Source organism: Pan troglodytes, chromosome Y (assembly GCF_028858775.2).
Source record: "Pan troglodytes isolate AG18354 chromosome Y, NHGRI_mPanTro3-v2.0_pri, whole genome shotgun sequence".
Taxonomy (NCBI): Eukaryota; Metazoa; Chordata; class Mammalia; order Primates; family Hominidae; genus Pan; species Pan troglodytes.
In genome coordinates this window covers 9,533,777-9,561,084 of record NC_072422.2, presented here as the reverse complement: position 1 = coordinate 9,561,084, position 27,308 = coordinate 9,533,777, and the positions used below count along the sequence as shown (strand labels likewise).

Below are 27,308 nucleotides of genomic sequence, written 5' to 3'. Positions count from 1 at the left end.
GCCACATGAATACTACCTTTCTTTGATTATACAGTCTATCATTAAGTGGACCTGCCATTGCTTAAGCAAATAAAAACCTGAGGGCAAAAAAAGGCACTGTTGCTGCCGTGGGAGTTTATAATCCGGTTAACAAGAAAGTGAAAAAATAAAATAAAACATTAATATAAAAATCACTTTAAAATATTTATAGGCATATACGACGTGGAAAAAAATGAGGAATGAACAGGAACTGTATGTTTGGCTAATTCACTTAACGTCAAGGACAACATAATCCCTTTGCTCCCCAACAGTCCCCTATGGTGGCATCTTTAAAAAAAAAAAAAAGCGGGGGGAGGAGCCAAGATAGCCGAATAGGAACAGCTCCAGTCTACAGCTCCCAGCTTGAGCGACGCAGAAGAGGGGTGATTTCTGCATTTCCATCTGAGGTACCGGGTTCATCTCACTAGGGAGTGCCAGACAGTGGGCGCAGGTCAGTGGGTGCACGCACCGTGTGCGAGCCGAAGCAGGGCGAGGCATTGCCTCACTTGGGAAGCGCAAGGGGTCAGGGAGTTCCCTTCTGAGTCAAAGAAAGGGGTGACGGATGGCACCTGGGAAATCCTGTCACTCCCACCCGAATACTGCGCTTTTCCGATGGGCTTAAAAAACGGCACACCACGAGATTATATCCCACACCTGGCTCGGAGGGTCCTAGGCCCACGGAGTCTCGCTGATTGCTAGCACAGCAGTCTGAGATCAAACTGCAAGGCGGCAGCGAGGCTGGGGGAGGGGCGCCCCCCCATTGCCCCAGCTTGATTAGGTAAACAAAGCCTCAGGGAAGCTCCAACTGGGTGGAGCCCACCACAGCTCAAGGAGGCCTGCCTGCCTCTGTAGGCTCCACCTCTAGGGGCAGGGCACAGACAAACAAAAAGACAGCAGTAACCTCTGCAGACTTAAATGTCCCTGTCTGAGAGCTTTGAAGAGAGCAGTGGTTCTCCCAGCACGCAGCTGGAGATCTGAGAACGGGCAGACTGCCTCCTCAAGTGGGTCCCTGATCCCTGACCCCCGAGCAGCCTAACTGGGAGGCACCCCCCAGCAGGGGCACACTGACACCTCACACGGCAGGGTATTCCAACAGACCTGCAGCTGAGGGTCCTGTCTGTTAGAAGGAAAACTAACAAACAGAAAGGACATCCACACCAAAAACCCATCTGTACATCACCATCATCAAAGACCAAAAGTAGATAAAACCACAAAGAGGGGGAAAAAACAGAGCAGAAAAACTGGAAACTCTAAAACGCAGAGCGCCTCTCCTCCTCCAAAGGAACGCAGTTCCTCACCAGCAACGGAACAAAGCTGGATGGAGAATGACTTTGACAAGCTGAGAGAAGAAGGCTTCAGACGATCAAATTACTCTGAGCTACGGGAGGACATTCAAACCAAAGTCAAAGAAGTTGAAAACTTTGAAAAAAATTTAGAAGAATGTATAACTAGAATAACCAATACAGAGAAGTGCTTAAAGGAGCTGATGGAGCTGAAAACCAAGGCTCGAGAACTACGTGAAGAATGCAGAAGCCTCAGGAGCCGATGCGATCAACTGGAAGAAAGGGTATCAGCAATGGAAGATGAAATGAATGAAACGAAGCGAGAAGGGAAGTTTGGAGAAAAAAGAATAAAAAGAAATGAGCAAAGCCTCCAAGAAATATGGGACTATGTGAAAAGACCAAATCCACGTCTGCTTGGTGTACCTGAAAGTGATGGGGAGAATGGAACCAAGCTGGAAAACACTCTGCAGGATATTATCCAGGAGAACTTCCCCAATCTAGCAAGGCAGGCCAACGTTCAGATTCAGGAAATACAGAGAACGCCACAAAGATACTCCTCGAGAAGAGCAACTCCAAGACACATAATTGTCAGATTCACCAAAGTTGAAATGAAGGAAAAAATGTTAAGGGCAACCAGAGAGAAAGGTCGGGTTACCCTCAAAGGGAAGCCCATCAGACTAACGGCGGATCTCTCGGCAGAAACCCTACAAGCCAGAAGAGAGTGGGGGCCGATATTCAACATTCTTAAAGAAAATAATTTTCAACCCAGAATTTCATATCCAGCCAAACTAAGCTTCATAAGCGAAGGAGAAATAAAATACTTTACAGACAAGCAAATGCTGAGAGATTTTGTCACCACCAAGCCTGCCTTATAAGAGCTCCTGAAGGAAGCACTAAACATGGAAAGGAACAACCGGTACAACCCGCCGCAAAATCATGCCAAAATGTAAAGACCATCGAGACTAGGAAGAAACTGCATCAACTAACGAGCAAAATAACCAGCTAACATCATAATGACAGGATCAAATTCATACATAACAATATTAACTTTAAATGCCAATGGACTAAATGCTCCAATTAAAAGACACAGACTGGCAAACTGGATAAAGAGTCAAGACCCATCAGTGTGCTGTATTCAGGAAACCCATCTCACGTGCAGAGACACACATAGGCTCAAAATAAAAGGTTGGAGGAAGATCTACCAAGCCAATGGAAAACAAAAAAAGGCAGGGGTTGCAATCCTAGTCTCTGATAAAACAGACTTTAAACCAACAAAGATCAAAAGAGACAAAGAAGGCCATTACATAATGGTAAAGGGATCAATTCAACAAGAAGAGCTAACTATCCTAAATATATATGCACCCAATACAGGAGCACCAAGATTCATAAAGCAAGTCCTGAGTGACCTACAAAGAGACTTAAGACTCCCACACATTAATAATGGGAGACTTTAACACCCCACTGTCAACATTAGACAGATCAACGAGACAGAAAGTCAACAAGGATACCCAGGAATTGAACTCAGCTCTGCACCAAGTGGACCTAATAGACATCTACAGAACTCTTCACCCCAAATCAACAGAATATACATTTTTTTCAGCACCACACCACACCTATTCCAAAATTGACCACATACTGGGAAGTAAAGCTTTCCTCAGCAGATGTAAAAGAACAGAAATTATAACAAACTATCTCTCAGACCACAGTGCAATCAAACTAGAACTCAGGATTAAGAATCTCACTCAAAACCACTCAACTACATGGAAACTGAACAACCTGCTCCTGAATGACTACTGGGTACATAACAAAATGAAGGCAGAAATAAAGATGTTCTTTGAAACCAACGAGAACAAAGACACAACATACCAGAATCTCTGGGACGCATTCAAAGCAGTGTGTAGAGGGAAATTTATAGCACTAAATGCCCACAAGAGAAAGCAGGAAAGATCCAAAATTGACACCCTAACATCACAATTAAAAGAACTAGAAAAGCAAGAGCAAACACATTCAAAAGCTAGCAGAAGGCAAGAAATAACTAAAATCAGAGCAGAACTGAAGGAAATAGAGACACAAAAAACCCTTCAAAAAATTAATGAATCCAGGAGCTGGTTTTTTGAAAGGATCAACAAAACTGATAGACCGCTAGCAAGACTAATAAAGAAAAAAAGAGAGAAGAATCCAATAGACGCAATAAAAAATGATAAAGGGGATATCGCCACCGATCCCACAGAAATACAAACTACCATCAGAGAATACTACAAACACCTCTATGCAAATAAACTAGAAAATCTAGAAGAAATGGATAAACTCCTCGACACATACACTCTCCCAAGACTAAACCAGGAAGAAGTTGAATCTCTGAATAGACCAATAACAGGAGCTGAAATTGTGGCAATAATCAATAGCTCACGAACCAAAAAGAGTCCTGGACCAGATGGATTCACAGCCGAATTCTACCAGAGGTACAAGGAGGAACTGGTACCATTCCTTCTGAAACTATTCCAATCAACAGAAAAAGACGGAATCCTCCCTAACTCATTTTATGAGGCCAGCATCATTCTGATACTAAAGCCAGGCAGAGACACAACCAAAAAAGGGAATTTTAGACCAATATCCTTGATGAACATTGATGCAAAAATCCTCAATAAAATACTGGCAAAACGAATCCAGCAGCACATCAAAAAGCTTATCCACCATGATCAAGTGGGTTTCATCGCTGGGATGCAAGGCTGGTGCAATATACGCAAATCAATAAATGTAATCCAGCATATAAACAGAACCAAAGACAAAAAACACATGATTATCTCAATAGATGCAGAAAAAGCCCTTGACAAAATTCAACAACCCTTCATGCTAAAAACTCTCAATAAATTAGGTATTGATGGGACGTATTTCAAAATAGTAAGAGCTATCTATGACAAACCCACAGCCAATATCATACTGAATGGGCAAAAACTGGAAGCATTCCCTTTGAAAACTGGCACAAAAGAGGGATGCCCTCTCTCACCACTCCTATTCAACATAGTGTTGGAAGTTCTGGCCAGGGCAATTAGTCAGGAGAAGGAAATAAAGGGTATTCAATTAGGAAAGGAAGAAGTCAAATGGTCCCTGTTTGCAGACGACATGATTATATATCTAGAAAACCCCATTGTCTCAGCCCAAAATCTCCTTAAGCTGATAAGCAACTTCAGCAAAGTCTCAGGATACAAAATCAATGTACAAAAATCACAAGCATTCTTATACACCAACAACAGACAAACAGAGAGCCCAATCATGAGTGAACTCCCATTCACAATTGCTTCAAAGAGAATAAAATGCCTAGGAAATCAACTTACAAGGGATGTGAAGGACCTCTTCAAGGAGAACTACAAACCACTGCTCAAGGAAATAAAAGAGGATACAAACAAATGGAAGAACATTCCATGCTCATGAGTAGGAAGAATCAATATCGTGAAAATGGCCATACTGCCCAAGGTGATTTACAGATTCAATGCCATCCCCATCAAGCTACCAATGCCTTTCTTCACAGAATTGGAAAAAACTACTTTAAAGTTCATATGGAACCAAAAAAGAGCCCGCATTACCAAGTCAATCCTAAGCCAAAAGAACAAAGCTGGAGGCATCACACGACCTGACTTCAAACTATACTACAAGGCTACAGTAACCAAAACAGCATGGTACTGGTACCAAAACAGAGATATAGATCAATGGAACAGAACAGAGCCCTCAGAAATAACGCCGCATATCTACAACTATCTGATCTTTGACAAACCTGAGAAAAACAAGCAATGGGGAAAGGATTCCCTATTTAATAAATGGTGCTGGGAAAACTGGCTAGCCATATGCAGAAAGCTGAAACTGCATCCCTTCCTTACACCTTATACAAAAATCAATTCACGATGGATTAAAGACTTAAACGTTAGACGTAAAACCATAAAAACCCTAGAAGAAAACCTAGGCATTATCATTCAGGACATAGGCACAGGCGAGGACTTCACGTCTAAAACACCAAAACCAATGGCAACAAAAGACAAAATTGACAAATGGGATCTAATTAAACTCAAGAGCTTCTGCACAGAAAAAGAAACTACCATCAGAGTGAACAAGCAACCTACAAAATGGGAGAAAATTTTCACAACCTACTCATCTGACAAAGGGCTAATATCCAGAAATCTACAATGAGCTAAAACAAATTTACAAGAAAAAACAAACAACCTCATCAAAAAGTGGGTGAAGGACATGAACAGACATTTCTCAAAAGAAGACATTTATGCAGCCAAAAAACACATGAAAAAATGCTCATCATCACTGGCCATCAGAGAAATGCAAATCAAAACCACAATGAGATACCATCTCACACCAGTTAGAACGGCAATCATTTAAAAGTCAGGAAACAACAGGTGCTGGAGAAGATGTGGAGAAATAGGAACACTTTTACACTGCTGGTGGGACTGTAAACTAGTTCAACCATTGTGGAAGTCAGTGTGGCGATTCCTCAGGGATCTAGAACTGGAAATACCATTTGACCCAGCCATCCCATTACTGGGTATATACCCAAAGGAGTATAAATCATGCTGCTATAAAGGCACATGCACACGTATGTTTATTGCGGCATTATTCACAATAGCAAAGACTTGGAACCAACCCAAATGTCCAACAATGATAGACAGGATTAAGAAAATGTGGCACATATACACCATGGAATACTATGCAGCCATAAAAAATGATGGGTTCATGTCCTTTGTAGGGACATGGATGAAATTGGAAATCATCATTCTCAGTAAACTATCGCAAGAAAAAAACCCAAACACCGCATATTCTCACTCATACGTGGGAATTGAACAATGAGATCACATGGACACAGGAAGGGAAATATCACACTCTGGGGACTGTTGTGGGGTGGGGGGAGGGGGGAGGGATAGCATTGGGAGATATACCTAATGCTAGATGACCAGTTAGTGGGTGCAGAGCACCAGCATGGCACATGTATACAAATGGAACTAACCTGCACAATGTGCACATGTACCCTAAAACTTAAAGCATAATTAAAAAAAAAAAAAGAATTGACTACTTCACCAAAGTTTAGCTTATACTGTGTACTTATTCACACTCAGAAGTTATTTCTTACACTGGTGATAAGGCTCCATTAAGACAGATTGCAATGTAAGGTAAATTAATACATTTGCAATTTTGCTGTAAGAATATTTCTAGACTGTTTTGTATCAGACAATATTATAGGGTAAAATGTAGTTCTATAGATGTTATGGCTTTGTCTGTACTTCATTCCAAAAAACTCAGTGCAGTCTATAATCCAATACTGGAGAAGAGAAAGTATAATGTCTTATATGTTTCAATAAATTCTTATTGTTTGAAAACACACAGGTAGCAGCATACATGAATACACCCAGAATCACTAATGCCTCACAGTAAACGAGAGAAACAAGTAGGGCTTTTTTTCTAGCCATGGTTCAGAGAAGGAAAAAGAAGAGGTATACCATACATGTTTCAAGTACATGGAAAATATCAACAAATTAGAAACACTGCAGAACTATTTCACTATTATTTTGTTACTACATTTTCCGTCAAAGAAAATGTCTTTTAAGCGAACTCATCAACAAAATGAACTAAGAAGAATATAAACGTTATTTATCACCAGTAAGTGATAGAGTATGTCAAACCCTACTTTAAATATCAATGTAACCAGGATCAGAGAAATTAGATGCCAGAAACTCACGGGCTTTATATATATATACTAAATCACATCAGAAATCTACCCATTCCAGAACCAGAATATATCCAGAAGTCAGCCATTTATATGAGGAGGCATCTGGAAATCATTTCAAATGAAGGATAGCTAGATGAATTGCTAAACTTACTGAAGAATAAAGTAGGCAGACACATAAGGAGAGCTGCTTTCATTCACTTTAGGAACTGCTTATACGGGGGAAAGCTGCTCTGGTGATTTGCAGGTAATACTCTCCTTTACTTCTATTCTTATTTAACCGTAATTAACAGCAAAGCATTTCTGTTTCTCTTCTATAAATTTACTACTGCTGGTAAAGCCAGAGGCAGATTCTATGCAGCTATATGCGAATTCTAAAGTCACGTGAATATTACCTTTCTTTGATTATATAGTCTATCATTATGTGGAGCTGCCATTGCTTAAGCACATAAAACCCTGAGGGCAAAAAAGGCACTGTTGCTGCCTTGGGAGTTTATAATCGGGTTAACAAGAAAGTAACAACAAGAACAAAAAACATTAATATAAAGAGTCACTTAAAAATATTTATAGGCATATATGACATGGAAAATAATCAAGAATGAACAGGAAGTCTATGTTTGGCTAATTCCCTTAATGTCAAGGACAACATAATCCCTTTGCTCCCCAACAGGCCCCTATGGTGGTATCTTTAAAAACAACAACAACAACAAAAAAAGGAAACCAAAACTATTAAACTGTTCCTACACATTTTCAAACACACATGAGAAAGACAGTATTGAAGTACTGATCCAGCTGTCTCCTTTTTTATTATAATAAAAGTAACAGAAAGGAAAACTTAAGTACTTTATGTTTCTTGTCCATGACATTCTTGTTACTTTAAATTTGAATCTTCACCTTTCTACAAATTTTGGGGAGTTGGCAATGTGGAAACCTCAAAAATACTAGCTCTTTCAGTTTATTATCATAGATATAGTTATGGGTCATAGATATACTTGTATCTATGAGAAGAGATCCTGAGAATGACTATCGTCAAACAGCCAGCTAAAATGAAAATATAATTGGAATTCTGTGCTCTGAAAAGTGGATCATAATTTTATTTCACTCTGTCTCCCTAAAAAAATTCATGAAAGTCAGTTTGGATGTTTCATTCAGCTGTTTGACAGCAAAGATGAAAACTATATCCAGAAATGAAGAAGGGGACACCAAATCTCAGAAATCTCTCTACACAAATGTTATTGCCAAGTATATTCCTGTCAAAATATTACTTCATTACTTCTAAATAAGACAGAGGTCTTCATTCTACACTAAGTCTTTCCTTAAATTTTAGGGACACTTCACTAGTTAAAAATGACCAACTATTCAGGAAATTTCTATAAACAAGTTAAAGGCCTCAATAATACCTGAAAGCAAACCATTTTACTACCTCTTACATTACCTGATAATTGTATACAGGCAACTGATATCCAGTGGTGACCTGAACTGGTGAATTTGGATAAGCAGGAAATGCCTGAAAAGGTTGCAGAAAAAATGAATATGGTAAACCACATTTTAAAATTAGAAAGAAATATAATTCCCAATATAACAAAAATATTACAAAACGGAAAATATCCTTTTTCTACATACAACAATGCAGAATTCCAAATGAATGACTTTATGAAGAAAGAAAGATTCTATGTCAAGTGCTACACTTTGGGTGTGAAGGGGGAACAAATGACAAAAGAACTGACTACTTCACCAAAGTTTACCTTATACTGTGTACTTATTCACACCCAGAAATTATTTCTTACACTGGTGATAAGGCTCCATTAAGACAGATTGCAATGTAAGGTAAATCAATACATTTGCAATTTCGCTGTAAGAATATTTCCAGACTGTTTTGTATCAGAAAATATTGTAGGGTAATATGTAGTTCTATAGATGTTATGGCTTTGTCTGTATTTCATTCCAAAAAACTAATTGCAGTCTATATTCCAACACTGGAGAAGAAAAAGTATAATGTCTGACATGTTTCAATAAATTCTTATTGTTTGAAAACATACAGGTAGCAGCATACATGAATACACCCAGAATCACTAATGCCTCACAGTAAACGAGAGAAACAAGTAGGGCTTTTTTTCTAGCCATGGTTCAGAGAAGGAAAAAGAAGAGGTATACCATACATGTTTCAAGTACATGGAAAATATCAACAAATTAGAGACACAGCAGAACGATTTCACTATTATTTCATTACTTCATTTTCTGTCAAAGAAAATGTCTTTTAAGCTAACACATCAATGAAATGAACTAAGAAGAAAATAAACAATATTTATCAACAGTAAGTGACAGACTATGTCAAACCCTACTTTAAATATCAATGTAACCACGATTAGAGAAATTACATGCCAGAAACTCATCGGGTTTATATATATATACTAAACCACATCAGAAATCTGCCCATTCCAGAACCAGAATATATCCAGAAGTCGGCCATTTATATGAGGAGGCATCTGGAAATCATTTCAAATAAAGGATAGCTGGATGAATTGCTAAACTTACTGAAGAATAAAGTAGGCAGACACATAAGGAGAGCTGCTTTCATTCACTTTAGGAACTGCTTATACGGGGGAAAGCTGCTCTGGTGATTTGCAGGTAATACTCTCCTTTACTTCTATTCTTATTTAACCGTAATTAACAGCAAAGCATTTCTGTTTCTCTTCTATAAATTTACTACTGCTGGTAAAGCCAGAGGCAGATTCTATGCAGCTATATGCGAATTCTAAAGTCACGTGAATATTACCTTTCTTTGATTATATAGTCTATCATTATGTGGAGCTGCCATTGCTTAAGCACATAAAACCCTGAGGGCAAAAAAGGCACTGTTGCTGCCTTGGGAGTTTATAATCGGGTTAACAAGAAAGTAACAACAAGAACAAAAAACATTAATATAAAGAGTCACTCAAAAATATTTATAGGCATATATGACATGGAAAATAATCAAGAATGAACAGGAAGTCTATGTTTGGCTAATTCAAATAACATCAAGGACAACATAATCCCTTTGCTCCGCAACAGGCCCCTAAGGTGGAACCTTAAAAAATAAATAAATAAATAAATAAATAAATAAATAAATAAATAAATGGAAACCCTAACTATTAAAGTATTCCTACACATTTTCAAAAACACATGAGAAACACACTATTAAAGTACTTATCCTGCAGTCTCCTTTATTGTAATAAAAGCAACAGAAAGGAAAACTCAAATACTTTATGTTTCTAGTCCATGACATTCTTGTTACTTTTATATCGGAAACTTCAGCTTTCTCCAAATTTTCGGGATTTTGCAATGTGGAAACCTCAAAGATACTAGCTCTTTCAGTTTATTACCATAGATATAATTATGGGTCACAGATATACTTGTATCTATGAAAAGAGATCCAGAGAATTACTATCGTCAAACAGCCAGCTAAAATGAAAATGTAACTGGAATTCTGTGCTCTGAAAAGTGCAGCATAATTTTATTTCACTCTATCTCCCTAAGAAAATTCATGAAAGACATTTTGGATGTTTCATTTAGCTATTTGACAGTAAAGATGAAAACTACATCCAGAAATGAAGAAGACAACACCAAACCTCAGAAACCTTTTCTACAGAAAAGTTATTGCCAAGTATATTCCTGTCAAAATACTACCTCATTATTCTAAATAACACAGAGGTCTTCATTCCACACTAAGTGTTTCCTTAAATTTTAGGTACACTTCACTAGTTTAAAATGAGCAACTATTCAGGAAATTTGTATGAACAAGTTAAAGGCCTCAATAATACCTAAAAGCAAATCATTTTACTCCCTCTGACATTACATGATAATTGTATACAGGCAACTGATATCCAGTGGTGACGTGAAATGGTGAATTTGGATAAGCAGGAAATGCCTGAGAAGAAAGGTTGTAGAAAAAAATGAATATGGTAAACCATTTTTTTAAAATTAGAAAGAAATATAATTCTGAATATAACAAAAATAGGTAAAATATTGTTTTTCTACATACAATAATGCAGAATTCTAAATGAATGACTGACTTTATGAAGAAAGAAAGATTCTATGACAAGTGCTACACTTTGGGAGTGAAGGGGGAACTAATGACAAAAGAATTGACTATTTCACCAAAGTATACCTTATACTGTGTACTTATTCACACCCAGAAGTTATTTCTTACACTGGTGGTAAGGCTCCATTAAGAGCGATTGCAATGTAAGTTAAATTAATACATTTGCTATTTCCCTGTCAGAATATTTCTAGACTCTTTTGTATCAGACAATATTATAGGACAATATATAGTTCGACACATGTTATGGCTTTGTCTGTACTTCATTAGGAAAAACTAAGTGCAGTCTATAATCCAATACTGGAGAAGAGAAAGTATAATGTCTTATATGTTTCAATAAATTTTTATTATCTGAAAACATACAGGTAGCAGCATACATGAATACACACAGATTCAAGTAATGGCTCACAGTAAATAACAGAAACAAGTAAGGCTTTTTTTCTAGCCATTGTTCAGAGAAGAAAAAAGAAGAGGTATATCATACATGTTTCAAGTACATGGAAAATATCACGAAATTAGAGACACCGCAGAACTATTTCACTATTATTTTGTTACTTCATTTTCCATCAGAGAAAATGTCTTTTAAGCTAACACATAAATAAAACGAACTAAGAAGAATATAAAGGTTATTTATCAACATTAAGTGATGGAGTATGTCAAACCCTACTTTAAATATCAATGTAACCAAGATCAGAGAAATTAGATGCCAGAAGCTCACGGGGTTTCTATATATATTAAACCACATCAGAAATCTACCCATTCCAGAAGCAGAATATATCCAGAAGTCAGCAATTTATATGAGGAGGCATCTGGAATTCATTTCAAATAAAAAATAGCTAGATGAAGTGCTAAACTTACCAAAGAATAAAGTAGGCAGACACATAAGGGGAGCTGCTTTCATTCACTTTAGGAACTGGTTATAAGGGGGAAAGCAGCTCCGGTGACTTGGCGGTAATACTCTCGTTTACTCCTATTCTTATTTAAGCGTAATTAACAACAAAGCAATTCTGTTTCTCTTCTATAAATTTTCTATTGCTGGTAAAGCCAGAGGCAGATTCTAGGCAGATACACGCTAATTCTAAAGTCAAGTGAATACTACCTTTCTGTGATTATATAGTCTATCATTATGTGGAACTGCCATTGCTTAAGCACATAAAAATCTGAGGGCAAAAAAGGCACTCTTGCTCCCATGGGAGTTCATAATTGGGTTAACAAGAAAGTAACAACAACAAAAAAATTAATATAAAGAATCACTTAAAAATATTTATAGGCATATATGACATGGAAAAAAATCAAGAATGAACAGGAAGTCTATGTTTGGCTAATTCACTTAACGTCAAGGAAAATATAATCCCTTTGCTCCCCAACAGGACCTTATGGTGGCATCTTAAAAAAAAAAAAAAAAAAAAAGAAAGCAAAAAAAAGGACACCAAAAGTATTATAAATATTCCTACACATTTTCAAAAACACATGAGAAATACAACATTGAAGTACTTATCCGGCTGTCTCCTTTTTCATTATAATAAAAGTAACAGAAAGGAAAACTTAAGTACTTTATGTTTCTAGTCCATGACATTCTTGTTACTTTTATATTTGAAACTTCACCTCTCTCCAAATTTTCGGGAGCGGGCAATGTGGAAACCTCAAAGATACTACCTCTTTCAGTTTATTTCCATAGATATAATTACGGGTCATAGATATACTTGTATCTATGAAAAGAGATCCAGAGAATTACTATCTTCAAACAGCCAGCTAAAATGAAAGTGTAATTGGGATTCTGTGCTCTGAAAAGTGCAGCATAAATTTATTTCACTCTATCTCCCTAAGAAAATTCATGAAAGTCAGTTTGGATGTTTCATTCAGCTATTTCACAGTAAAGATGAAAACTACATCCAGAAATAAAGGAGAGAACACCACATCTCAGAAATCTCTTCTACAGAAAAGTTATTGCCAGGTATATTCCTCTCAAAATACTACTTCATTAATTCTAAATAAGACAGACGTCTTCATTCTACACTAATTCTAAGTGTTTCCTTAAATTTTAGGTACACTTCACTAGTTTAAAATGACCAACTTATTCAGGAAATTTGTATAAACAAGTTAAATGCCTCAATAATACCTGAAAGTAAATCATTTTACTCCTTCTTACATTACCTGATAATTATATACAGGCAACTGATATCCAGTGGTGACCTGAAATGGTGAACTTGGATAAGCAGGAAATGCCTGAAAAGAAAGGTTTGCAGAAAAAAAAATGAATATGGTAAGCCACTTTTTAAAATTACAAAGAAATACAATTCCCCATATAACAAAGCTATTAAAAAAGGTAAAATATCGTTTTTCTACATACAACAATGCAGAATTCCAAATGACTGACTGACTTCATGAAGAAAGAAAGATTCTATTTCAAGTGCTACACTTTGGGTGTGAAGGGGGAACAAATGACAAAAGAATTCACTACTTCACCAAAGTTTACCTTATACTGTGTACTTATTCATACCCAGAAGTTATTTCTCTCACTGGTGATAAGGCTCCATTAAGACAGATTGCAATGTAAGTTAATACATTTGCAATTTCTCTGTAAGAATATTTCTAGACTGTTTTGTATCAGACAATATTGTAGGGTAATATGTAGTTGTACAGATGTTATGGCTTTGTCTGTACTTCATTCCAAAAAACTAAGTGCAGTCTATAATCCAATACTGGACAAGAGAAAGTATAATGTCTTATATGTTTCAAGAAATTCTTATTCTTTGAAAACATACAGGTAGCAGCATACATGAATACACCCAGAATCAGTAATGCCTCACAGTAAATCACAGAAAAAAGTAGGACTTTTTTTCTAGCCATTGTTCAGAGAAGGAAAAAGAAGAGGTATACCATACATGTTTCAAGTACATGGAAAATATCAACAAATTAGAGACACTGCAGAACTATTTCACTATTATTTTGTTACTTCATTTTCCGTCAAAGAAAATGTCTTTTAAGCTAACACGTCAATAAAATGAACTAAGAAGAATATAAACGTTATTTATCAACAGTAGGTGACAGAGTATGTCAAACCCTACTTTAAATATCAATGTAACCAGGATCAGAGAAATTAGATGCCAGAAGCTCATGGGGTTTACATATATATACTAAACCACATCAGAAATCTACTCGTTCCAGAACCAGGAAATATCCAGAAGTCAGCAATTTATATGAGGAGGCATCTGGAAATCATTTCAAATAAAGGACAGCTAGATGAACTGCTAAACTTACCGCAGAATAAAGTAGGCAGACACATAAGGAGAGCTGCTTTCATTCACTTTAGGAACTGGTTATAAGGGGGAAAGCAGCTCCGGTGATTTGGAGGTAATACTCTCGTTCACTCCTGTTCTTATTTAAGTGTCATTAACAGCAAAGCAATTCTGTTTCTCTTCTATAAATTTTCTATTGCTGGTAAAGCCAGAGGCAGATTCTTGGCAGATACGTGCTAATTCTAAAGTCAAGTGAATACCACTTTTCTGTGATTATATAGTCTATCATTATGTGGACCTGCCATTGCTTAAGCACATAAAAACCTGAGGGCAAAAAAGGCACTCTTGATCCGATGGGAGTTCGTAATCGGGTTCACAAGAAAGAAACAACAACAAAAAAATTAATATAAAGAATCACTCAAAAATATTTATAGGCATATAGGACATGGAAAAAAATCAAGAATGAACAGGAAGTCTATGTTTGGCTAATTCACTTAACGTCAAGAACGGAATCCCTTTGCTCCCCAATAGGCCCCTATGGTGGCACCTTTAAAAAAAAAAAAAAAAGGACACCAAAACTATTAAAGTATTCCTACACATTTTCAAAAACTCATGAGAAACACAATATTGAAGTCTTTATCCGGCTGTCTCCTTTTTTATTATAATAAAAGTAACAGAAAGGAAAACTTAAGTACTTTATGTTTCTAGTCCATGACATTCTTGTTACTTTTATATTTGAAACTTCACCTTTCTCCAAATTTTCAGGAGTTGGCAATGTGGAAACCTCAAAGATACTACCTCTTTCAGTTTATTTCCATAGATATAATTATGGGTCATAGATATACTTGTATCTATGAAAAGAGATCCAGAGAATTACTATCGTCAAACAGCCAGCTAAAATGAAAATGTAATTGGGATTCTGTGCTCTGAAAAGTGCAGCATAAATTTATTTCACTCTATCTCCCTAAGAAAATTCATGAAAGTCAGTTTGGATGTTTCATTCAGCTATTTCACAGTAAAGATGAAAACTACATCCAGAAATAAAGGAGAGAACACCACATCTCAGAAATCTCTTCTACAGAAATGTTATTGCCAGGTGTATTCCTCTCAAAATACTACTTCATTACTTCTAAATAAGACAGACGTCTTCATTCTACACTAATTCTAAGTGTTTCCTTAAATTTTAGGTACACTTCACTAGTTTAAAATGACCAACTATTCAGGAAATTTGTATAAACAAGTTAAAGGCCCCAATAATACCTGAAAGCAAATCATTTTACTCCCTCTTACATTACCTGATAATTATATACAGGCAACTGATATCCAGTGGTGACCTGAAATGCTGAATCTGGATAAGTGGGATATTCCTGAAAATAAATTATACAGAAAGAATGAATTAATACGTTAAAACATTATTTTTAATTAGGAAGAATTAGTCCCAATATAACAAAAGTATTAAAAACTCTGAAATACTAATTATTTTTCTATATGCAACAATGTAGAATTGTAAGTGACTGACTGATTTATGAAGAACGTATTATTCTCGGTCAAGTGCTATGGTTGGGCGTGGAGGGGGAACAGACAAATGTCAAAAGAACTGGCTATTTCACCGGGCAGTTAACCTTACTTCTATTGTGTACTTATGCCCACCCAGAAGTTATTTCTTGCACTGGTGATAAGGCTGCATTAAGACAGAGTTCAATGTAAGTTAAATTAATACATTTGCTATTTCCCTGTAAAAATGCTTCCAGACTGATGTGTATTTGACAATATTATAAGGTAATACGTAGTTCTACAGAATTTACGGCGTTTTCTGTACTTCATGTTGAAAAACTAAATGCAGTATATAATCCAATACTGGAAAAGAGATAGTATAATGTCTCATATGTTTCAATAAATACTTATTGTTTCAACACATACAGGTAAGCAGCATGCATCAATACACCCAGATTCAGTAATGGCTCACAGTAAATGATAGAAGTAGGGCGTTTATTCCAGCCATTGTTCAGAGAAGGAAAAAGAAGATGAGGTATACCATACATGTTTCAAGTACAGGGAAAATGTCAACAAATGAGAAACACTGAATATAACTACTTCACTACTATTCTGTTATTTTATTTTCCATCAAAGAAAATGTCTTTTAAACTAAGATATAAATAAAATGAACTAAGAAGAAAATAAACGTTATTTACCACCAGTAAGTGACAGAATATGTCAAATCTACTTTAAATAGCAAACTAACAAGGATCAGAGACATTACATGCCAGAAACTGACGGGATTTACAGATACCTAAAACATATCAGAAATCTACCCATTCCAGAACCAGAATATATCTGGAAGTCAGCAATTTAATATGCAGAGGCATCTGGAAATCATTTCAAATAAAGAATACCTGGATTAACTGCTAAACTTAGAGAAGAATAAAGCAGGCAGACACATGAGGAGAACTGCTTTTAAATATTTTAGTTATATGGGGGAAAGCAGCTCAGGTGTTATAGAGGTAATACTCTTTTTAATCCTATTCTTATTTAAGAGTAATTAACAGCAAAACATTTCTGTTTCTCTTTATGAAATTTTTTACGGTTGGTACATCCAGATGCAGATTCTCATCAGATACATGCTATTCTAAAGCCAAATTAATACTACCTTTCTTAGATAAAGCCACATTAGGACTACCTTTCTTAGATTAAATAATCTATCGAAAAGAAACTGAACACTTGTCATTATTTGGAGAAGCCATTGCTTAAGCATACAAAAACCTGAGAGAGAAAAAGGCACTGTTGCTCCCATGGGAGATTATAATTGGGTTAAAAAGAAACTAACAAAACGTTAACACATCAATATAAAGAATCATTAAAAATATTTATAGGCATATGTGCCACACAAAAAAATCAAGAAAGAAGAGCAAGTATATGTTTCACTAATTCGCTTAACCAGAGGAACAACATAACTCCTTTGCGCCCCAACGGGCCAGTGCAGTGGAACCTTAAATTAAAAAAAAAAAGTAACCAAAATTATTTAAATACTCCTACACATTTTCAAAAACACATGAGTTACATAATATTGGAGTATTTATCATGATGGCTCCTTTGTTATAATAAAAGAAACAGAATAGAAAAAAGAAGTACTTTAGGTTTCTAATCCCCAAAGTTCTTGTTGTTACTTCTACACAGAAAACCTCACCTTTTTCCCAATTTTATGGAAATAGAATTGTGGAACCCTCAAAGATATTAATTCTTTGAATTTGTTACCACAGATACAATTATGGGTCACAGATAATAGTTGTACCGTTGAAAAGAGACCCAGAGAACTGCTATCATGAAGCAGCAAGCTAAAATAAAAATACAATTGGAATTCTGTGCTCTAAGAATTCGGTAAAGCTTTTATTTCACTCTGTATCTCTACAAGATTCATGAAAGTCAGTCTGGATGTTTCAGCTCTTTGACAGCAAAGATAACAAAATACATGCTGAAACAAAGAAGGGAACACCAAATCTCAGAAACTGTTCTGCAGAAAAGTTATTGCTAAGTACCCTCCTGTCAAAATCTTATTTCATCACTTCTAAATAAAACAGAGGTCCTCATTACACTAATTCTAAGTGATTTCTTAAATTTTAGGTACAGTTCACTAGTTTAAAACGACAACCTATTCAAGCAATTTGTATAAGCAAGTTGAAGGCCTCAATAGTAGCTGAAAGTAAATCATTTTACTCCCTCTTCAATCACCTGATAATTATACACAGGCAACTGATACCCAGTGATGACCTGACCTGGTGAGTTTGGATAAGGAGAATAAGCCGAGAATAAAGTTTACAGAAAGAATGGATTAATACGGTAAAATGTGTTTGTTTGTTTTTTTTTAACTAGAAAGCAATATCATTCCCAAAATAACAAAAATACGAAAAACCTTGAAATGGTAATTATTTTTCTACATACAGAAATACAGATTTCTAAATGAATGACTGACACGAAGAAACAAATATTCTCTGTCAAGTGCTACCCTTTGGGCGGGGAGGGGGAAGAGACAAATCACAAAACAAGTGACTGTTGCACCGGCCAAAGTCCACCATATTTATACTGTGTACTTATGCCCACCCAGAAGTTATTTCTTACGCTGGTGATAAGGCTCTATTAAGACAGATTTCAACGTAAGTTAAAATAATACATTTGCTCTTTCTCTGCCAAAATACTTCTAGACTGTTTGCTATCTGACGATATTATAGGGTAATACTGTAGTTCTTCGACAGATGTTACGGCTTTCTCTGTACTTCATTTCCACAAATTAAGGGCAGTAAATAAGCCACAGCTGGAAAAGAGACAGTATAATGTCTTCTACTTTTCAATAAATACTTACTGATTAAAAACATACAGGTAGCATCATTCATCAATACACCCACATTCAGTAATGGCTCACAGTAAATGCTACAAACAAGTAGGGCTTTTCTTCTAGCCATTGCTCAGAGAAGGAAAAAGAAGAAGAGGTGGACCCTACACGTTTCAAGTACACGGAAAATGTCAACAAATGAGAGACACTGAAGAACTAATTCACTACTATTTGGTTACTTTATTTTCCATCGAAGAAAATCTCTTTTAAACTAACACATAAATAAAATGAACGAAGAACAAACTAAACGTTATTTATCACCAGTAAGTGACAAGAGTATGTCAAATCCTACTTTAAATATCAAAGCAACCAGCATCAGAGAAATTACATGCCAGAAACTCACGGGATTTCTAGATAGAGCAAAAGAGATCAGAAATCTACCCATCCCAGAACCAGAATGTACCCAGAAGTCAAGCAATTTATATGAGGAGGCATCTGGAAATCATTGCAAGTAAAGAATAGCTAGGTTAACTGCTAACCTTAGAGAACAATAAACTAGGCAGACACATAAGGAGGGCTGCTTCCAAATACTTTAGGAACTAGTTATATGAGGTGAAAGAGGCAGAGATAGGAAGAGATTTGTTCATGTGTCTACAGAGGTCATTTCTAAGAGAAAGCTTCGCCAAGTATACAGAAGATTCTTAGCTCAAATGACGAACACGAAGAATAAGAAATTTCTAACAAAAGTAACAGATTTCCCGTTACTCACACTGTTCAAACAGGGATTCTATTGCCACTTACTATGGAAAGTGTAGATACAATTCCACAGAGGGAAGGATGACTACAATAAACAAGAGAACAGGAACATAAGCAGTTCTTACCTGAACGTGCTGAGTTATAGGACTCGGCGTGATGTGGGGCTGCAGGTAGGTTTCAGTGTTTGGATTCCGCCGGACGTTCTGAAACTGTGGTGGAGGAGGAGGATTAACTACCAAAGGACGTGGCTGCACATGACGAGCACCTTTTTAAAAAGCAAGAAGAAAAAAGCCTATTTTTAGTTATTTGAAAAGCTACACGGGTCAAAAAAGAACAATTTCGTTTCCTACTCACATAACTTTTGTTTCCTGATTGCAGGGCCCAGCTTCAGCTTTTTACCATGGAAATGTATCTGTGACTGAAAATAGAACCGTTAACAAAACTAGAATCAATTTTCAAGTGTTAGCTTCCAAGACTTGGGTAAACACCTGAAGTCTTCTAAAGTACCTAGCATCATAGAAGGTCGGGGACAACCACGCACCAAATTAAAATTTGTCATCACGAAGCTACCTTACTTACCCTTACTACTCTAATCAGTGTCAAGAGGCATCAAGTGAAAGTTGATCAAAAACTTTCCATCACCCTGTCTCCAACCCTTCCTGTCTGTAGTTCATGAAACTAGGTGTCCAGTCAAAAATAAGCAGGATCAAACAAGCTATGTGAGGTTACTCTGAGTTTGGATTTTGAACAGGAAGTCTGTCTTTCCCCAAATTTTACACAAGTCCGAGTATATCACTGACACTAAACGTTGTAGCAATAAGATAAATAAGAGATTTTTCTATTAGATTACTTACTCCTACTATCTTCTGGACATCCACGTCATTAACAAACGAAACAAATCCATAGCTATAAAGGCAGACAAATGAAGCATAAAATCACCATCATACAGCACGTGGTTCAGAAGTTCTACTCTTCTATATACAGAAGTGATCATGACAAAAGACGAATAGTATACCATGATAAGTGTTTGCTAAGATGTACATGACAGATCCTCTACAAATACCACTTTTTCTTAAGCAGAACTATGTCAAAATGTGCTAGGATTAGGGCAGTGTGAAAACTTTATTGACTAACAAAGAATTCATATCTGTGAACCTGAATTTAGCTTACTGTCTAAGACAAGGTGGTTAAAATTTAAGATGCTGTGCAGTGTATGAAGAAAACAATTATTTGAGAAGACTGATTAACTCATCTGTATGAAATAGAAACTGGAGACATTTAAAAACAAACATTAGAAAAATGGTCAAATAGAAGAACTGGTAATAGCCTTTTATCCCCTACGTGAAAGAAATTAACACTGCAGAATATTTCATTTATACAAGGGTCAGAATATCAGTTTTGAAGTCTTGTCTGATACTTATAGAATAGGTGACTGGAGTTCACATATTTTTGATAAGATTACTCACCCTTTGGACACACCAGTTCGATTCCTGATTCTCTTCACTTCTTTCACTGAACCGTATCTACCAAAGAAGCTTCTAATCTCAGTTTCATCCGTCTATGGAAAAGAATTGAACGTCAGAGTAAAAATTCAGCATTCAAAAATTTCAACTTTACTACAATTTTACTACCATGAGGTGGAAATTTCTCCCCCATTTATCCCCGAATGACCAGCAGCCCTTTGTCAAAGATATTTTTAGTACCTATGGGTCAAACCTAAAAGCAATTCTAAACCTCCAGGAAGTACAAAAAAAAAACATTTAAGTTTGTAACAGGGCCCAAATCCCATTGTTCATGATGTATTTTAAGGTAAAAATGAGGTACGAATACAATACCCTATCATCAATTCCACCAACAAAAACAGTGTTTGGCACGATTTTGCCTTCTGGTAACACCCAGCCTTGGCTAGCTGCAGCTGATGAAGACTGGGTGCTGGCCTCTCTGGAGATGGTTGAGTTTGGAGTCTCAGGATTGGCAGCAGACTGTAATTTGGAAAGCAGACATCATAATTACGTATGCAGGCAAAACCCATACGTAATGTGAAATACCATTTTTGTATTTTAAGTATATTTTATATAAATTACTTTCATTGTAAATTAGTCACCAGTGCAGCTCAGTTCAGGCTCAGGATTTAAACTTATCAGAGTACATCAGCATGGAATTTTAACCGAAGGATACAGTACTTTCTTAAACCTAGTGCCGCTCATCACCGAGTCTTGTATAATGCTGTGGAAGAATACCCATTTAGTATTTGTGAAAGTACTGTGTGAAGTAGTTAAAAAAGACACCCAAAACTAGAGAGTTTAGATTTGTAAAAATTAAAGTTATTAAAATCATCCTGTTCTATATTCATAAACAACTTTTCACTTTACTGAGTAGACTAAAGATAAATCTTAAAAAAAAAAAAAAAAAAAAAGCCCCACCAAAAAGAAAATAAGCCTCAACGTTTTAAACCAATTTGTTGCAATCCTCTTCCCTAACGCTAGGGTGTTCAAAGCATCTTTTGAAATAACATTTTACTTCCTGAGTAACACGGAATCAGTCTGACTGATAATTCTGATTTTCACAGTGGGCTGATAGATATAAATGATACCATCTTTATTTTCAGATAAAAAAACAAAGACATATAACTCACTAATTTTCTAGATTCTGATCAGAACTGTCTTTATTCTTTCCACAGCAGACTCTAAGGTTAATGTAAAATTTTCTGAAGTAGTATTCATAAGTAATACATACGTTGGAGAAACAATATAGCATAGTGAAACAAAAATTAATTCAGTCAGGAGGTCTAGGTTTATGTCCCTTACAGGTAAGTGGTTATAAGCCACCTACTTGCCAGCTACGTATCTGTGGGCAAAGTGCTTTGAGAATGACATGAGATCACATCTGTGAATTCATTTTGTACGTATAAAGTGGTACAAGTGGTGTGCCAATGTAACTTAGTGTCCTGTTATTTGAATTTATTTTCAGCCGATTTGTTTTCAAGTTTCTTTTTTGGCTTCACTATTTAGCTGACTTATTTTGAGAAAATTTTAATTAAGAACTAACTGACACATCAGGAAACTATGACACATCATTAATTTAAAAATCATTGGTGAAGTGCTGTTGACTTCACAAATGTCAGTACAAAATGCTGCAAAAGAGAAAGCTATTACACATATACCTGTCTGAAAGAAAACAAAAGACAAAAGAAACTGTGTTATCTTTTTGAACACAGTAATGTTACAGAAGTTAATAAGAAAGGAGGGTTCCTGCTTTGTTAATTAGAGCCTAGAAGTTACTGATTCTACACAGCTTTACTAGAGATGAAATCTAAATTGTCAAATCAACTAAAGCCGAGGTTACTGCATTTCTCTATTCTTTCGTGCTTGTACTTGCTATTTTGGGTTTGTAACTAAGTCCTAATTCTTTCCTTTAACAGCGTTATTTCATGACAATGATGTGAAAGAAAAATTTAAAACACTGTTTTTAAAGTTTTCCCTTTCAAAAATGTCTCACATTACTGTTTTTTTCCAAATGACATTAAGCTGCACTACCTTGAACTACTGGGAACCTGATTAGATCTCCCTTCCCTATAGACAATTTACCAATTCCTTCTCCGTTCATTCAGAAATCCCAAACAGAATAAAACAAAACAAAACAAATTCTGAAATTCTTGTAGTTTCTTTTTCTCCTTTCCAATTCCCCCTTGATTTGTGGATGAACTTTGGGTATGTGTTTCCTTGATAAACAAGCTATATGACAGTATTGTCTCGGCACCATAGTGTTTGGATGTATTCTAATTTAGAAATGTAACATCTGGCAGAAAACTGTGTCAGACTATGAGAGGTTATGGAAATGCACTGATTCTCAACTGGGCAAGATTTTTGAGCCCCAGGGGCATTTAGCGACGTTTAGAGATTGGCTGTCACAACTGAGATGTATTCCTGGAATCTGATGGGCCGAAGGCCAGGCACACTACTGCGCATCCTACAGTGTAAAGACAGCCTCCTACAACAAGGAAGTATTTGGTGCGCAATTTGAAAAGGGTCTGGTTAAGAAACCTTGTCACCGTGCCACAAGAATTGAAGAGGAAAATTCTTCTTTGGGAAGAACCTGATTTCCATCGCTCACTAAAGTGAATCTTTTCATGACCTCGGTTTCAGCTTCCTTGCTTGAAAACGAATGGCCGGAAAAGACCTCGGGTGTCTCTTCTGATTCTCATACTCATTTGGATACTCGAAATAACCGTAGTTTGGTAAAGAAGAAAAAAGGCACTTGATATGATTAAGAAGTTTGACTTTAGCTTGGATCTTACAAACCGGCTACCTGCTTAACTGGAATCGTACATATAAAATTCACTGAATCTCTTTAATAGCGTCATAATACTTTAAATTAAGGAAGTAATGATCATGTCCTAGTCCTCAGTCAGCAGGTGGCGCTCAAAGCTAACAAGGTTAAGCAATGTACTTCGTTTTCTGCAATGTACTTCACTTTTACCATGGCTCGAGTAGCAGGGATTGTTCAATTCCGACTGTGTACTTATACATAATTATATAACGCATATATAAAAATCCACAATCAATAGACAATCTTTGGTTAGTTTTAAACTACGGCCAAAAATATAAATGAATGCTTCGGATAAGCCAACGTTTAATTTTAAAGAAAGTACCATCGTAACCGTCAATGGCATCCTGAAAACAAACTGCATTAAAGAAGTAATTTTCTTAACCGTATCTTCAAGTGAGTTGTTGAATTTTCAAATGAGAAATGTTGCAATAGTAAACAGGGGTGAGCTTCAACACCATCATACACGCAACTCTCACTGCTACATAGGGCAACTACATTCCTTGTTACATGTGGACAACCAAGTGACAACGACAGCTATAGGCTGCAAAAAAATTATCGTTATTTAAACTTCTGGCATGTCAGCTCCTTTGCCAGTATTATCTAATTCAATTACTATGTCAACCTGTCAGCAAACTGATACTTATATAAACTGACCAGGAAAAAGTCTATCATTTGTAGTCAGCAAAGTTACATTCACAGCAATAGAAGAGAAGCAAATAAAGAGAGTGATAAAATTAAGAAAATATGACATGAAAATCAGAATCAAAACCTTAAGCAAATCAAAGAGCAGATTCTCGGGGAGTGGTGCGTGGGGAGGATGAAATTCAAGCAATAAACAATCCTGGCAAAACAAAGCAAGAAAACACAAGAAAGCAAAAGTATACATGAGACCTGAAAAATGGGTTGCGGCCACAGATAATAGAAGAATGCTATGCAGAAACTCTATTTTCAATGAGGAATAAGGTATTTCTCAACGCGTTTTACAAAGCTAAAAGCATATAGGTAACAAAGCCTCATCCAGATGATCCATCCCTGCCCTCAACACAAATGCAAAATTCCAGCAGTATATAAAGAGTCTAAGTTTACATTGGGAATGCAAGAATACTCCATTCGCAGGATACATTACTTTAGTTCATCACTGAAAATCATTTGATAAAATACAGCACTCATAATTTAAATTTTTTAAAAACCCAAGTAAACTAGAGGTAGAGGAATCTTATTTTCTATCAATCTCATTCTACCCTATCATCAAGCTTACAAGTGAAATAGTTGAGTCAACTCAATTGAAAGTAGGAATGAGGTAAGGGCACCAGGGCACCTCCTTATTACTCCTACATATGTTTTCCACTGTGTATGACAAAAGTGAATACTAATACAAAGTATTCTTATGAATCAGTAAGAAAATAAAATTAAAAAGGTAATTTTTAAAAAGCTAAAGATCAATGATCAACTTCAATGACGATTTTTAAAAGTGCACATCAACATAATGTAATATTTTCCAGCTATTAGGCTGACAATTTAAAAAATACTAGTAACTTTCACTGGAATGGGTGTGGAAAAGAGAGCACTCTACACACCATCAGTGAGAAAATACTAATACGTGATTTACCAAGAGTACTTTGGAAAAGCTGTATCATAATTTGATAAGCGGGGATACTCACCACTATACTAAAAAGGAGAATTCATTATAAAATTGTTATACAAGGGGCAAAGTGCTTTCACCTAGCAATTCCACTTATAGCAATTCATCTCAAGAAATTAATAGTACAAGCGTGCCAAGATATTTACACAAAGATATTCACAGCGTTGTTCTTTTTGAGACTGAGTCTCTCTTTGCCGCCTAGGCTGGAGTGCAGTGGCACAATCTCAGCTCACAGCAATCTGCGCCCCAGGATCACGTGATTCTGCTGCCTCAGCCTCCCGAGTAGCTGGGATTACAAGTGTGCGCCACCACGCCTGGCTAATTTTTCTGTATTTTTAGTAGAGACAGGAAACAAAAATCATCCAAATATTCCTTCACATTTTCAAAAACACATGAGATAACACAACATTGAAGTACATACGCTGGTTCCTTTAATTTGTTATTATAATAAAAGAAACAGAATGGAAAAAAGAATTACTTCAAGTTTCTAATCCCTGACGTTCTTGTTGTTACTTCTATATGTAAAACCTCAACTTTTTCCCAATTTTCTGGGGTTGGTATTGTGGAAATCTCGAGGATATTAGTTCTTTGAATGTATTACCATAGATATGATCATGGGTCATATATACAGTCATATCTATGAAAAGAGACACAGAGGACTACTATTGTGAAGCAGCCAGCTAAAATAAAAATATAATTCAAATTCTGTGCTCTAAAAAGTGGGTAATAATTTTATTTCACTCTGTCTCTCTAAAAAACTGATAAAAGTCAGTCTGGATGTTTCGGCTATTTGACGGCAAAGATTAAAAAAAAAAAAAAAAAAAAAAAACACATGCTACAATATAGAAGGGGACACCAAATCTCAAAAAACGATTCTACATTAAAGTTTTTGCTAAGTACACTCCTGTCAAAATATTACTCAATTACTTCTAAATAATACAGAGGCCTTCATTCTAGACTAATTTGAAGTGTTGTCTTAAATTTTAGGTACATTTCACTTCTTTAAAATGGCAAACTATTCAAGCAATTTGTATAAACAAAGGGCTCAATAATATCTGAAAGTAAATCATTTTACTCCCTCTTAAATTACCTGATAATTATATACAGGCAAATGATATCTAGTGATGCCGTGAACTGCTGAATTTGGGTAAGTAGTGTGTGCCTATAAATAAAGTTTACAGTAAGAATGAATGAATACGGTAAAAGATTTTGTTAATTAGAAATACTATTCCCAATATAAAAAACTATGAAAAAGTTTTAAAACATTACTTTTCTATATACAGCACTGCAGAATTCTAAATGAGTGACTGATTTTATGAAGAAAGAAATATTCTGTCAAGTGAGGCCCTTTGGCTGGGGAAGGGGAACAGACAAATGACAAAAGAAGGGACTATTTCACCAGACAAGTTTACCTTATTTATACTGTGTACTTACGCCCGCCCAGAAGTTATTTCTTACGCTGGTGATAAGGCTCTATTAAGACAGACTTCAACTGTAAGTTAAATTAATCCATTTGCTATTTCTTTGTTAAAATACTTCTAAAGGGTTTTCTATTTGACAATATTATAGGGTAATATGAAGTTCTCCTACAAATGTTACGGCTTTTTCCGTACTTCATTTCAAAAAACTAAGGGCAGTATATGATCCACAGCTGGAAAAGAGACAGTATGGTGTCTTCTACGTTTCAATAAATACTTACTGATTGAAAACTATACGTAGCATCACACATGAATACACCCAGATTACATAATGGCTCACCGTAAATGTGAGAAACAGGGCTTTTTTTCTAGTCATCGTTCAGAGGACAAAAAAGAAGCAGAGGTATACCCTACCTGTTTCAAGCACATGGAAAACGTCAACAAACGAGAGACACTGAAGAACTATTTCACCACTATTTTGTTACTTTATTTTCCATCA

General features: G+C 36.0%; 1 protein-coding gene across 6 annotated transcripts in view; it reads right to left on the bottom strand.

Moving 5' to 3' along the window:
- LOC749905 (deleted in azoospermia protein 1) overlaps positions 1 to 27,308 on the bottom strand; it is a 69,445-nt gene that overhangs the window by 19,789 nt on the left and 22,348 nt on the right. For 4 of the 6 annotated variants that reach the window (XR_010155013.1, XR_008542164.2, XM_063805060.1 and 1 more), the window contains 8 exons: positions 21,256 to 21,402; positions 20,887 to 20,978; positions 20,275 to 20,326; positions 19,775 to 19,838; positions 19,546 to 19,685; positions 15,636 to 15,707; positions 13,256 to 13,327; positions 8,459 to 8,530 (listed from right to left, as the gene is read on the bottom strand). Coding sequence is in view for 4 of the 6 variants with exons in the window: in XM_063805060.1 (XP_063661130.1) it covers positions 8,459 to 8,530; positions 13,256 to 13,327; positions 15,636 to 15,707; positions 19,546 to 19,685; positions 19,775 to 19,838; positions 20,275 to 20,326; positions 20,887 to 20,978; positions 21,256 to 21,402 (711 nt within the window). In the remaining 2 variants the exon portion in view is untranslated. The remainder of the gene's footprint in view (positions 1 to 8,458; positions 8,531 to 13,255; positions 13,328 to 15,635; positions 15,708 to 19,545; positions 19,686 to 19,774; positions 19,839 to 20,274; positions 20,327 to 20,886; positions 20,979 to 21,255; positions 21,403 to 27,308) is intronic. The other 2 variants (XM_054677265.2, XM_016944698.3) reach the window with 1 other exon arrangement.